The sequence below is a fragment of the Phoenix dactylifera genome, chromosome 18 (assembly GCF_009389715.1).
Source record: "Phoenix dactylifera cultivar Barhee BC4 chromosome 18, palm_55x_up_171113_PBpolish2nd_filt_p, whole genome shotgun sequence".
NCBI classification, from domain to species: domain Eukaryota; kingdom Viridiplantae; phylum Streptophyta; class Magnoliopsida; order Arecales; family Arecaceae; genus Phoenix; species Phoenix dactylifera.
In genome coordinates, this window is record NC_052409.1 from 7,715,594 (window position 1) to 7,729,326 (window position 13,733).

A 13,733-nucleotide genomic window follows, 5' to 3' on the forward strand; every position below is an offset into this window, starting at 1 on the left:
TTGCTATCTTCTTCCTATTTCTTCTTCCTTTGGTTTGATAATCCGCTGCGGTGCTCAAGTGTTTTACCCTATTGATATCACGGGGTAATCTTTTGCCCTTCGTAGGGATAAGCGAAGCGGTGATCCTTGAGTCCGGTGTCGAGGGAGCGAGAGAGTTATTCTCTCTTTGTTTTCCGACGTTGGTGGGCAGTGCCGGTGTGAGTGGGTTCCGGTGCGGTCGGTCGCCAACAATTGGTATCAGAGCTATTGGTTTTCTGCAATGGCGGATGAAGGGAAGTTGCGAATTGAGAAGTTCAATGGAACGAACTTCGGGTTTTGGAAGATGCAAATAGAGGATTACCTTTACCAGAAGGATCTCTATTTACCTCTTGGAGGTAGAGCGAAGAAACCAGAGAAGATGTCCGATGAAGACTGGGAGGTCCTCGATCGGAAGACGCTCGGCACCATAAGATTGTCACTTGCATCCCAAGTGGCATTCAACATCAAAAACGAGAAGACGACGATGGAGTTGATGGCAACATTGTCGCGGATGTACGAGAAACCCTCAGCATCAAACAAGGTATTTCTCATGAAGAGGTTGTTTAATCTTCGTATGAAAAATGGCGGCAGCGTAGCAGAATACCTCAACGAGTTCAATGGACTCACGGCCCAGTTGGAGTCAGTGGAGATTAGTTTTGACGATGAGATTCGGGCATTGCTAATTCTCTCCGGATTACCTGATAACTGGGAGGGCCTGGTGATGGCGGTGAGCAACTCTTCGGCAACGGGGAAGTTGATCTTTGATGACGTTGTGGGAGTGCTTCTGAGTGAAGAAGCAAGAAGGAAATTTTCTGGAGCTGCGGAGTCGTCTGGAAGTGCACTAAACACCTCTGACCGGGGAAGACAAAAGAAGGACGGTCGATTTTGAAGCGACTCGAAGTCGAGATCCAGCAGGTCTCGAGCACCTCAGAACAAGGGAGCGAAGTGCTGGAACTGTAGGAAGATGGGGCACTTTAGGAGGGACTGCAAATCTCCTAAAGGGAAGCAAGGCGACCACACCGAAGGAGTCAGCAAGGATCTGGCAAATCTTGCTGAAGACGGTGACATGGATGCCCTCGTTCTATCTTTATCTACCGGTGACGAGTCTTGGGTGATAGACTCGGGCGCGTCCTTCCATGCTACATCCCAACGGAAGCTTCTTGGAGGATATGAGAAGGGAGACTTCGGCAAAGTCTACCTAGGGGATGGAGAGCCTTGCACTATACAAGGAAGGGGAAGCGCGGAAGTGAAGTTGATTTCTGGATCTTCACTTGAGCTTGAAGACGTACGGCACGTGCCTCAACTGCAGAGAAATCTGATCTCTGTTGGACAGTTGGTGAGCAAAGGGTACAAGACTACTTTCACAGCTGATCAGTGGAAGGTATCCAGAGGTTCGTTGACGGTGGCTAGTGGCAAGAAGATTGGGACACTTTATGTCGCCAATGGCACAGAAAACTCTATTGGAGTTGCTGCAGCAGATGTGGACGCCAAGTTATGGCATTGCAGACTTGGGCACATGAGTTATCAGGGACTGGAGGTGATGCACCAGTTGGGAAAGCTGCAGGATCTCAGGAGTGTTGAGATGGACTTCTGTGAGGATTGTATTCTCGGAAAGCAGAAGCGTGTTTCATTCAACAAAGAAGGTAAACCTCGAAAGCAAGAAAAGCTAGATCTCGTGCACACGGACGTGTGGGGGCCTGCACCGGTTTCTTCCATTGGTGGATCTCAGTACTATGTTACTTTTATTGATGATGCTACCAGGAAGCTTTGGGTGTTCTTCTTGAAGCACAAGTCAGAGGTATTTGGGGTCTTCAGGAGATGGCAGGCAATGGTAGAACTCGAGACAGGAAGGAGGTTAAAATGCCTGAGATCAGACAACGGTGGTGAGTATTGTAGCAGGGAGTTTGAGGACTACTGTGCAGAGGCTGGGATCGTCAGGCAGAGGACAGTTCCAGGGACACCACAACAAAATGGAGTTGCTGAAAGGATGAATAGAACAATTAATGAGCGTGCCAGAAGTATGAGAATACATGCTGGATTGCTACAGCAGTTTTGGGCGAAAGCAGTTAACACTGCTGCCTATTTGATCAACAGAGGGCCATCAAAGAAACTTGAATTTGGGATTCCTGAGGAAGCATGGACAGCAAAGAAGATTGATTTGGCGCACTTACGAGTATTCGGTTGTACCAGTTATGTCCATGTTGATTCCAGTCAAAGAAGCAAACTAGACGCCAAATCAAAGAAGTGCATTTTCGTTGGATACGGAGGTCAACAGTTTGGGTATCGGTTTTGGGATCCCGAACACAGGAAGATCATTCGTAGTAATGATGTGGTATTCAATGAGAAAATGCAGCAGAGCACTGAATCAGAAACAAAACCTGTTGAGCCGTGTTTTGTGGATCCTGAAGAGGAGTCTACAAATTCTGGTCAGAAGACTCAGTCAGAGCAAGAACCTGAAGTATTGGCACCCCCTCCACAACTAAGAAAGTCCACTCGTAGTACTTATGGAAAGCCTCCTCAAAGGTATGATGGGACTCTTAGTTATTTGCTGCTCACAGATAATGGCGAACCTGAATGCTTCACGGAGGCATTGGAGGTTGATACCAGGAAGGAGTGGGAGTTGGCCATGGATGATGAGATGAAGTCATTGGAGCAGAATCAAACGTGGGATTTGGTGGATCTGCCCAAGGGGAAGAAAGCACTATCAAACAAATGGGTTTACAGGCTGAAGGAAGAGCAGAATGGGAAGAAGCGATACAAGGCCAGGCTGGTTGTAAAAGGGTTTCAGCAGAGAGCAGGTATCGACTTCACGGAGATCTTTTCTCCTGTAGTCAAGATGAGTTCTATTCGGGCGGTGCTGAGCATGGTGGCAGAAGAGGATCTTCACTTAGAGCAGCTTGATGTGAAGACGGCTTTTCTCCACGGAGATCTCGATGAGGAGATATATATGCAGCAGCCGGAGGAATACATTGCAGCTGGCACGGGTGACTTGGTTTGCAAATTAAAGAAAAGCCTCTATGGTTTGAAACAAGCGCCCAGGCAATGGTATCTCAAGTTCGATAGCTACATGCTTAAGATAGGATACAGGAGATGTCAGGAGGATCACTGTTGCTACTTCCGGGACTTCGGTACATCTTACATTATCTTGCTATTGTATGTTGATGACATGTTAGTTGCAGGAGCTAGCATGCATGAGATTGCAAAATTGAAGCTGAAGCTGTCAAGAAAATTTGCAATGAAGGATCTAGGAGCAGCGAAACAGATCCTTGGAATGCGGATCAGCAGAGATAGGTCTAAACATATCCTCAGACTATCTCAGGCGGAGTACATCAGCCGAGTACTCAGGAGATTCTGCATGGAGGGTGCCAAACCTGTTGGCACACCGCTGGGTGCCCACTTAAAGCTTTCCAAAGGGCAAAGTCCAAAGACGCGGGTGGAGGAGCTCAATATGTCAAAAATTCCCGTATGCATCGGCGGTGGGGAGCTTGATGTACGCTATGGTGTGTACAAGACCAGACATTGCTCAAGCAGTGGGAGTTGTGAGTCGCTTTATGAGCTGCCCAGGCTTGAAGCATTGGCGCGCGGTCAAATGGATACTGAGGTATCTGAAGGGCACGGAGCACATGTCATTGTGCTATGGAGGTTCTGAGATCCAGTTACAGGGCTTTGTGGACTCAGACATGGCAGGGGACTTGGACGGCAGGAGAAGCACGACAGGGTACTTGTTCACCTTGGGCAGTGGAGCCGTCAGTTGGATTTCCAGGTTGCAACCAGTTGTTGCATTGTCGACTACGGAGGCGGAGTATGTGGCAGCCACAGAGGCGTGCAAGGAACTAATATGGCTTCAAGGCTTGATGAAGGAGCTTGGGAAGGAGCAGAAGGATTGCATGTTATATTCAGATAGTCAAAGTGCAATTCATCTGGCGAAGAATTCAGCTTTCCATTCGAGGACGAAGCATATTGACATACGGTACCACTTCGTGAGGTCATTGCTCGAGCAGGGACTCGTCAAGTTGGAGAAGATTCATACAAGTCAGAATCCTGCAGATATGCTGACAAAGGTCGTCACGGTGGAGAAGCTGAGGAGTTGTTCAGCTTCTGCTGGTCTTCATGCTTGAAGACGTTGAGGAGGCATCGTACCTATTTCACTAGGATGATTCAGTTTCAGTGGGAGCACAGAGGAGAGCCAAGTAACAAGAGGATATACCCAAGGTCTCCAAGTGGGAGATTGTTGGGGTATGTGGAGACCTTTGGTGATGAAGAGAATTGAAGAAAAATCAATTCTGCATAGTTTTCTGTCTGGCGGACTGTCGGAGTCGACTCGAGCTTCAGTCGAGTCGACTCGGGAACAGTCGAGTCGACTCGAGGTCCATCGAGTCGACCCGGGAGAAGAAAGGCCGAAAAACCATGTTTCTGTCTGGACTGTCAGAGTCGACTCGAGCTACAGTCGAGTCGACTCGAAGCATCGTCGAGTCGACTCGAGCCACAGTCGAGTCGACTCGAGATCGTGCCAGTCATACTGGAAGTTGTCCAGACGTGCCCGAGTCGACTCGAACTAAAGCCGAGTCGACTCGAGCTCGCGGAAATCATACGGATGAGTTTTCTTTTGGTGTTTTGTTGGCGTTTCGACGGCTATGATCATCTGAAGGTCTTGAGACTATATATAGGACTCATGAGAGCCCTAGGGTATAGCGATTGGCCGTATATTTGAGAGAGACTCTTGTTTGTGAGGCTAGGGTTCTAGAGAAGAAGAGGATTGGGATCCTACTTCTTGTGCAAAGGGAATTCTGTGTGAATCTCTTGTAGAGCGATCTCGTGTGATCGTTCGGGTGTGTGCCATCTCTGTAATCTATTCATCCTAGTTGAGATTTGGAGCGGTGGAGGACGTAGGCTATTTGTAGCCGAACCTCGTTACATCTTTGTGTTTGCTTTGCTATCTTCTTCCTATTTCTTCTTCCTTTGGTTTGATAATCCGCTGCGGTGCTCAAGTGTTTTACCCTATTGATATCACGGGGTAATCTTTTGCCCTTCGTAGGGATAAGCGAAGCGGTGATCCTTGAGTCCGGTGTCGAGGGAGCGAGAGAGTTATTCTCTCTTTGTTTTCCAACGTTGGTGGGCAGTGCCGGTGTGAGTGGGTTCCGGTGCGGTCGGTCGCCAACAGTACTAATGGCAGCTCTTCCTTCCCTGACCAAAAGATGTACTCTGAGTGGTGGGCCGCATAGGCAGCCACCCAGTCGGCCGCCCCATTGGCTTCTCTGAATACATGCTTGGCCTGGAAGGTCCTTCCATCTCTCATCATCATCCCTATATTACAGATCAAGGGGTAGTCTGTGCCGTCACCCCTCGACCCCATCTGAATCCATCCGATAACCGTGGCCGAGTCGCCCTTCAGAATAATCGAACTGGCCTACAGCACCATCCGCGCATGATGCAGACCCGCCCAGGCAGCTCGCAGCTCTGCTATCGGAACCGACGTGTCAAACAGCTAGCAGCCATCTGCTGCCACCATCATGAAATGCGGGCTTCATATAACAAAGTCTACACCACCCTACGTACCGTCATCGAGCATCGACGAAATTGTTAATGAGAAAACTTGATATTGCTTGATATTTACAAATGCCTTCATGGAAATTTGTCCAAGTACTTCGGCAACCGCATGGGTCCATAACCTGCAGGCGCGTGTTCACGTCATCACCACGCGTGTGACACGCCGATCACGCCTGTGGGACCCTCTCTCCTTCACGCCTAATGGCACGGCCCGCCACTGGCCTCCTCACACGTGCACCAACGTTGCTCCGGATAACACCCAAAAAAAAAAAAAAACTAGGAGGAGAAAACGTGACCCTACCCTAGGTGGGGGTGCGATGAGCCTACGGAACCACTTGAGTGGCGTTATGGAAGGCGTCGCGGTTGGTGGACGGGGCTGGGGGAGACCGGCCGCGGGGCCCACCTCCGGTTAAAGGCTTAAAGCAAAAGCGGGCCCGGCAGGGAGGAAAGCGAGGCTGTTCCGCAATCATAACGTACCCCACCATCCGGCGGAAGCGGCCATAACGACTTTCCCTTTTCCACCGTTTGGTCATTACTTTTTCCGTCACTCCCGGCATGATCCTCCCTCCCTGCTCTTCTCCGTCCACTCGTTAATGTGCTGTCACCCCAGCACGCAAGAGCCCCATTTCAATACCGTTAGTCCGTTACCTATATTTATTTTTTTTGGGAGAAAAAAAGATAAATTATCCATACTCTATGTGCATGAAACATCTATATTAGTAAAAAAAACAAAAAAAATAAATGCTTATATCTCTCTCTCTCTCTCTCTCTCTCTCTTATCTTCACATATTGTATATTCTATTGTGTTACTTTAGGGATACCAATAGGTTGGATCTAAATCAAGTAAGCTATTATCCACACTCATTCTATGCTTGCCTTGGGATATAGTGGGACGGGTAAAATCAATGGACAAGTAGAGTTGGTTGAAACTAGAAAATCAATTTTTTAATATAAATTTATTTTTTTAATTTAAAAAAGGAATTCGTAAAGAGTTATATATTCTGATCAAATTTGGAATAGATTTTATTATTTTCTATACTCGTCGCAGGTTAGATAAAATTTATCCTATTAGAGGCGGGTTAGATCATGTACCCAATGGAATGGAGTAAATTGATATTCCTATATTTTGCTGTGTTAGGACCTTTACTTATTTCTTGAAACAGAATGGAAATGACATTAGTTATTTGCTTAAGACTACCTAATCAATGGCCATATTTACCTAACATAACATGAATTAATAAATAATGATATAAATTTTTTAACTATTTATAAAATTTAAGTATTTATTGAAACATTGATAGAATACTAGTTACAATACACATGTAGTTGTATACGACTGCAAAAGTTTTTAGTCTAAAATAATTTAATAAGACCTATATTGTAAAAAGATTTAAAAATAATTAATTTATATAATTATTTTCTCTAGTCATTATATTTATATCTTCATCTCCAGAAGTATCTTATTTTTTAAGAAGCCTTTGAAATCCCTTCCTCACTAGAAGTCTAGCATATTTAGGCTTTCAAGAAAGAAATCTATTTATGACATTATAAAAATATTTCATCTTTTTAATAGAGTAATCTGATTAGAGTCATTTTCAAAATTAAGAATTTCGAGAAGCAATCTACTTTAATATAGTTTAAAGATAATAGTTTATTTTATATAGTGAGGGCCATTAGGATTACATAAATTGGGACTTACTCTAATTATCATACCTCTCTCTTAGCAATCAAAACCATGGATTACACAATACATGGCATCACAGAGATTTGAGATCTAAATACCTATTTCCATTTTGCTCTCAAGAGTACATAAGTTACAACCTTTTTAGATAGCATTTTCTTTATCCATACCTTTATCAAGCTGTATTAGCTTTTGCGTCAGAAATAAAGTGAAAAGCTAAGAGGGCATAATGGGTAATGTGCCCGTCCCAGGATCCTCCATTTGGACCACGGAGATCACGAACAGAAGAGCATAGAACGGAATAACCGAATTGTTCATTAAAAGGCCGTACAGGAAAAGTACTCACATGACAAAAATGACCCTAAAACATTAGAAAGTTACAAATCCTCAAGACAAGCTTACAAATGGAATCATTTTGTTCTAATAATTTTATCGTGTTGTGTTCCGCCAGGGACCAGTGGGTGGACCGCGGACTACGGGAGGTTTGGAGAGCCGTGTGATCGAGCTGACTCTGTGATGAATCACCAATCGTCGGCGGATTCGGAGAAACCATCAGAAATCTCGTGGGCCAGCCAAAAACTCTCACCTGCACTCGGTTCCCCATTTGGCCCGCAACGATTTAAGAAGCACTGCTTTTAAGCTGTAAAGCATAAAAGATGTTTTGTTTTTGGGGTTTTAAGTGGAGGATAAAGAGTAAAAAAGAAAAGCAAGGAAAGAAAAGACAAGCTGATTTAGTCAGTTAGGCTTCAATCTGAGAGAAAAAAAAAATAATCCCTGGCCAATTAGTGTCCTTGCATGTTTCAGGAGATACTTTAAATAGATCATGTTGGATACTTTTCCTTACATCCGTGGATGTGTGGGTTAACTTAAAAATATATTTATTGGCAAAAGGCCATTTTACTGCAAAGAAGTTTGGTTTGAAAGATCTAGAAGGCTAGCACTGGAAATAGCCAGCACTTAAATCCAGTTCTATCCAAATTTTTTTGGTTCACCCCAGTATTACTCACTTGTTTGACTATTGCTAAGTAGTTTTTAGATATCAAGCGGATCTCCCAAGATGATAATCTTAATATAGCCGATTTACCCTCTTTTGTAATCAGCTTCGCTACGGTACCTCCTGCTCTAGCTAATTGTCCATCATTTCCAAGTGTGATTTCTATAAGCATGATACCTTTCCATTCTTTGTGCATTAAAGATGTTACACCTTCTAGACCATTCATAAAGATGAAGTGCTTAGTAGCTTGGAGAATAGGTGATAAAATTAATCACTGCATCATAAAATGAATTCATTCTTTAGAGTCAGGAAGTTTATTGATTTTCCATGGATAGATGTTGAAGTTTGGAGGTGCGGTTACCATAATTATTTTGAATGGTGCTAAGATGACATGGGATATATGTACAGAATTTGTAATACATGCAATTTAAAACAAAATAACGATTTCGTACCTTCATTAAGAAAGATCAATAAATAAGTGCTCATAAAATGACCACAAATAGACATTGTCTTAGATATTATCTAAGCTTTTCTTTTTTGCTTCATAATTGTGCGGTTATTAGTAAAGATACTCAATATGAAGCCCTCAACTCATGAGCGGGGGGATATTATATATTAAGAAATTATTAAAAAGATACTAAAATGGGTGTTAAAATGGAACTATGAAATGAAATGAAATGCAATCTAAGCTTAGCTTCTCCCTGCGTCTTAAAGGATATTCCTTAGAGGAACTAGGGTGAAAAAATTGTTTTAGTTTTAGTTTGATTGCTAGCTTGAAATCTAATAATGGAAATTATCTCAAAAAATATATTCAAAGGTATTGATGGGCATCAAAATCTTGGTAAGTGTCTTGAATCTTTTCATTATGTCCACTTCTTAGTTTCTTTTCATGTTGCAATAAGGAGGAACCCTCCAAATCTAATTTAGTGATATAATACAACACATCTTAATAGATCATATTATATCTCAATCTTTTTTTTTTTTTTTTGATACACTGGCTCTTACATCATACAAATATGAATATAACTAATAAAATTAGAAAAAAAGAAGTGAGAACATCTGTTTGGTTTCTCCAGAAAAAGCTCTTACAGCGATCCGCTGCATAATAGACCATCCCATCGTGGTGAAGGTCTAATACAAAGATGAGTCCGGTTCTTGACCTTTTTCGTCCATTTCCACAAATTGCCACCGATGCCCATTCCAAGGTCTCTTCATAGATCACGGAGGTGAGATTTTAACCCTTGCAGGTAACTGCCACGTAAGGAAACTGAGACGTGTCTCTGCTGCACCCCCTGGGGATTCATCCTACCCGTCCGGTTGGAGATCTAAGGGCCAGACCGGGGTCCACGTTGCCGCAGCAGCACCGGAACCCAGTCCCCCAAAACATTCCAAGGCGGGGAGAATGTTGCAGACCCATCAATCATAAAAGTACTCGTACGTCAAAATTCCCACCATCCACAACTCTAATGAAACAAAACCTACCACCTTTCTCGGATCCCGTGTCCCCCCTTGTCACGCTTACGCGATTTTTATACCAATTAATCACCTTCATGCATCTATATTAATATATGCACCTAAACATATGGTGGGCCATTCAGCTTGAACCCGTTATCCGACTACCATGAACTAAAACGCAATAAAAAAGAGAGAGAGACAAGAGAGGACTAAAAAAAAGAGGCAGGGGAGGGAGAATTGGGAGACCCGAAATCATCTCCACCGCGGTGAACCCAATCATGAGGCACCCCCTCCTCCCGGCACTCCCCAAAAGCGCTGCTGCCCTCCTCCCTCGCTTATATTCCCCGCCCCTTCCCCCCTCCTCCCCTCCACCGCCACCACCATGACCTCCGCCACCTCCCCCTTCCTCCTCCTCGTCCTCCTCCTCCTCCTCGCCGTCGCCGCTGCTGGCGCCCCCATTCCACTCCTCGCCCTTCTCTCTCTTAAGTCCTCTCTCGTCGACCCACTGTCCTCGCTCCAAGACTGGTCCTACCACTCGGACACGGCCGCCGGCCCGCCTCCCTGGTGCTCCTGGAGCGGCGTCACCTGCTCCGCCGCCGGAGAGGTCACCGCTCTCGACCTCTCTTGCCGGAACCTCTCCGGCACCATCTCCCCTGAGGTCCGCCTCCTCTACCCTTCCCTCGTCCACCTGAACCTCAGCGGCAACGCCTTCCGCGGCCCCCTCCCGCCTGCCATCTTCGATCTCCGCCGCCTCCAAACTCTCGACCTCAGCCACAACGACTTCAACTCCTCCTTCCCCGCTGCCGTCGCCGGCCTCCGCCGGCTCACGTACCTCGACGCCTACAGCAATAGCTTCACCGGCCGGGTTCCTCACGGCCTCTCCAAGCTCCGGCTCTTGGAGCACCTCAACCTCGGGGGGAGCTTCTTCGAGGGCGGCATTCCCACCGGGCTCGGCAGCTTACCGCGGCTAAGATTTCTCCACCTCGCCGGAAATCTGCTCACCGGGTGGTTGCCGCTCCAGCTAGGCTCGCTCTCCCAGCTCGAGCATCTGGAGATCGGTTACAATTCGTATGAAGGCGGCCTTCCGCCGGAGCTCGGGGGGTTTCCGGAGCTCCAATACCTGGACATCTCGTCGGCGAATCTCTCCGGCGATATCCCGCCGGAGCTCGGTAACCTCACACGGCTGGAATCGCTGTTCCTCTTCAAGAATCGGTTTTCCGGCCGGATTCCAGGGAGCTTTTCCGGCATGGGAGCTCTGAAGGTGCTCGACCTCTCGGATAACCGCCTCTCCGGGGGCGTTCCGCCCGGGCTTTCCCCGTTGGCCAATCTCACCCTCCTCAGCCTCATGAACAACGCGCTCGACGGCGAGATCCCGCCGGGTATTGGCGAGCTCCCGAATCTCGAGGCGCTCCTTCTCTGGAACAACTCCCTCACCGGCGCGCTCCCCCAGAAGCTTGGATCCGGCGGGCGGCTGGAGAGGCTGGACGTGTCCTCCAACTCGTTCTCCGGCCCTATCCCGTCCGGACTCTGCTCCGGGAACCGTCTCGTTCGGCTCATCCTCTTCGCGAACCGGTTCGACTCCGAGATCCCGCCCGCTTTGGCTAATTGCTCCTCTCTCTGGCGGATCCGGATCGAGGGGAATCGGCTATCCGGTCCGATCCCTACCGGGTTCGGCTCGCTGCCGAACCTCACCTACATGGACCTTAGTAGCAATAATTTGTCGGGAGGGATTCCACCGGATCTGGGCACCGCCCCGAGGCTCGAATTCTTGAATGTTTCCGGCAACCCCCTCCGGCGGTCGCTGCCGGAGGCGATCTGGAGCGCGCCGAGGCTCCAGATCTTGTCGGCGAGCTACTGTGATTTGTACGGCGAGATTCCCAATTTCGAGGCCGGGTGTAGAAATCTCTACAAGATGGAGATGGAGGCCAACGATTTGCGCGGCGAAATCCCCACCGACGTCGGCCGGTGCTCGAAGCTTGTGAGCCTTAAGCTCGGCCGGAATCGGCTCACCGGGACGATTCCGGCGGAGCTCGCCGCGCTTCCGTCAATCACGGACGTGGATCTCTCGTGGAACGGGTTAACCGGCCCGATCCCTCCAGCGTTCGACAACTGCAGCACTTTGGAGAGCTTCAACGTGTCGTTCAACCACCTCGCGGGTGAGGTCCCCTCTTCCGGCGCCGTGCTTCGTAACCTCCACCCCTCCGCCTACGCCGGGAACGCCGGCCTCTGCGGCGGGCCGGTAGGGCGACCGTGCGCGGCGGGAGGCGGCGTCTCCACCGCGGCCGGGGAGCGGGAGGATGCCCCGCCGGCGCGAGGTTCGGCGGGGACAGCGATCGTGTGGATCGCCGCCGGCGCGGTGGGGGCGGGGCTGGTGGTGCTGATCCTCGGGACGCGGTGGTCCCGTGCGCGGAAGGAGGAGGGGTTGGGCCCGCGGGTGCCGGGGCCGTGGCGGTTAACGGCATTCCAGCGGCTTAACTTCACGGCGGAGGACGTGGCCGACTGCGTGGCCGGGAGCGATCGGATCATCGGAGTGGGGTCTATGGGGACGGTGTACCGCGCCGAGATGCCAGGTGGCGAGGTCATAGCGGTTAAGAAACTGTGGGGACCACAAAAAGAAGCAGGGAGGACGATAAGAAAGAAGGGCGGTGTGGCGGCGGCGGAGGTGGAGGTGCTGGGCTCCGTCCGGCACCGGAACATCGTCCGGCTACTCGGCTACTGTACCAACCGGGAGACAACTCTACTGCTCTACGAGTACATGCCGAACGGGAGCCTGGAGGACCTCCTTCACCGGCGGGGTGGCGCCGCCGCCGGAAAGGGCGGCGGGATGGCGGCGGATTGGGAGACGAGATACCGGATCGCGGTGGGGATCGCACAGGGGATCTGCTATCTCCACCACGACTGTGAGCCGGTGATCGTGCACCGTGACCTCAAGCCCAGCAACATATTGCTGGACGCCGAGATGGAGGCGCGGGTGGCGGACTTCGGCGTGGCCAAGCTCATCCAGACTGCCAACCAGACCATGTCCGTCATCGCCGGCTCCTACGGATACATCGCCCCCGGTAAGCCATGAAACTAGAAAGCAATGATATCGAGCTAACCGTGTAGTTGTTGTAAAGCTTGGCGAACTGAATAATTTGCTAATGGTGGTGCAGAGTATGCATACACGCTGCAGGTGGATGCGAGGAGTGATGTATATAGCTACGGAGTGGTGCTGATGGAGATGGTGACGGGGAGGAGATCAGTGGAGGCGGAGTACGGCGAGGGAAACAGCATTGTGGAGTGGGTGAGGGCAAGGGTGGTGAGAGGGGAAGGAGGAGGGGCGTGGGAGGTGCTGGACCCGGCGGCGGTGGCCGGGTGCAAGGAGGTGAGGGAGGAGATGATGCTGGTGCTCCGGCTGGCGCTGCTTTGTACTAGCAAGAAACCGGCGGACCGGCCCACGATGAGGGATGTGCTGTCCATGCTACGAGAGGCGACGCCTAACCGAAAGGCGGCGGCGGTGGTTGGCAAGCAACAGGGGGGCGGCGGCGGAGGCGGCGGTTCCCCGGCTGCATTGGTGCAGAAGCCTGTGGCTGATGCTTCACGTAAATTTTAGTGAGTGGGTTTGTCGAGTCGATTTGTCAAGGAAGAGTGACATTTTCCTGCTATTTTTGTTCCTTACTTCCAGTTTTTTGCTTGTTTCTTTTGCTTTTAATTAATCCTTTTTCTTACGTTACTTCGAAAATATTATAATTTAAACTCTGGATATTAATATAATCTGACAAAAGATCATCAAGCATCGTTAGAACTCGCCATGTTGAGGATGGCGACGGATCCAATTGTGGGGTTGCCTGCAATTACTAAGCGAGCAAAAAAAGGACAGATTAGCACTCACGTACGAGAGTACAAGAAAAGTCAAATGCCGGATTAGAAAAAACAAGAAGGTCAAAGTCTTTCTTTTAGGTTGCCAATGATATGATGGTTTTAATTAACTAATCGTCAACTTTTCAAGCAAGAAAGAAAATATATTAGTGGTGATCAAAAGCATCAAAGCCCCAACAT

General features: G+C 48.6%; 1 protein-coding gene across 1 annotated transcript; it reads left to right on the forward strand.

Annotated features, from left to right (window-relative positions):
• The first annotated feature begins 9,891 nt into the window (after positions 1–9,891).
• On the forward strand, positions 9,892–13,445 carry LOC103717391 (leucine-rich repeat receptor-like protein kinase TDR). The gene is made up of 2 exons (XM_008805758.4): positions 9,892–12,754; positions 12,848–13,445. The coding sequence occupies exons 1-2, from the start codon at positions 10,078–10,080 to the stop codon at positions 13,285–13,287; spliced, it is 3,117 nt and encodes a 1,038-aa protein (XP_008803980.2). The 5' UTR covers positions 9,892–10,077; the 3' UTR covers positions 13,288–13,445.
• Positions 13,446–13,733: the final 288 nt, after the last annotated feature.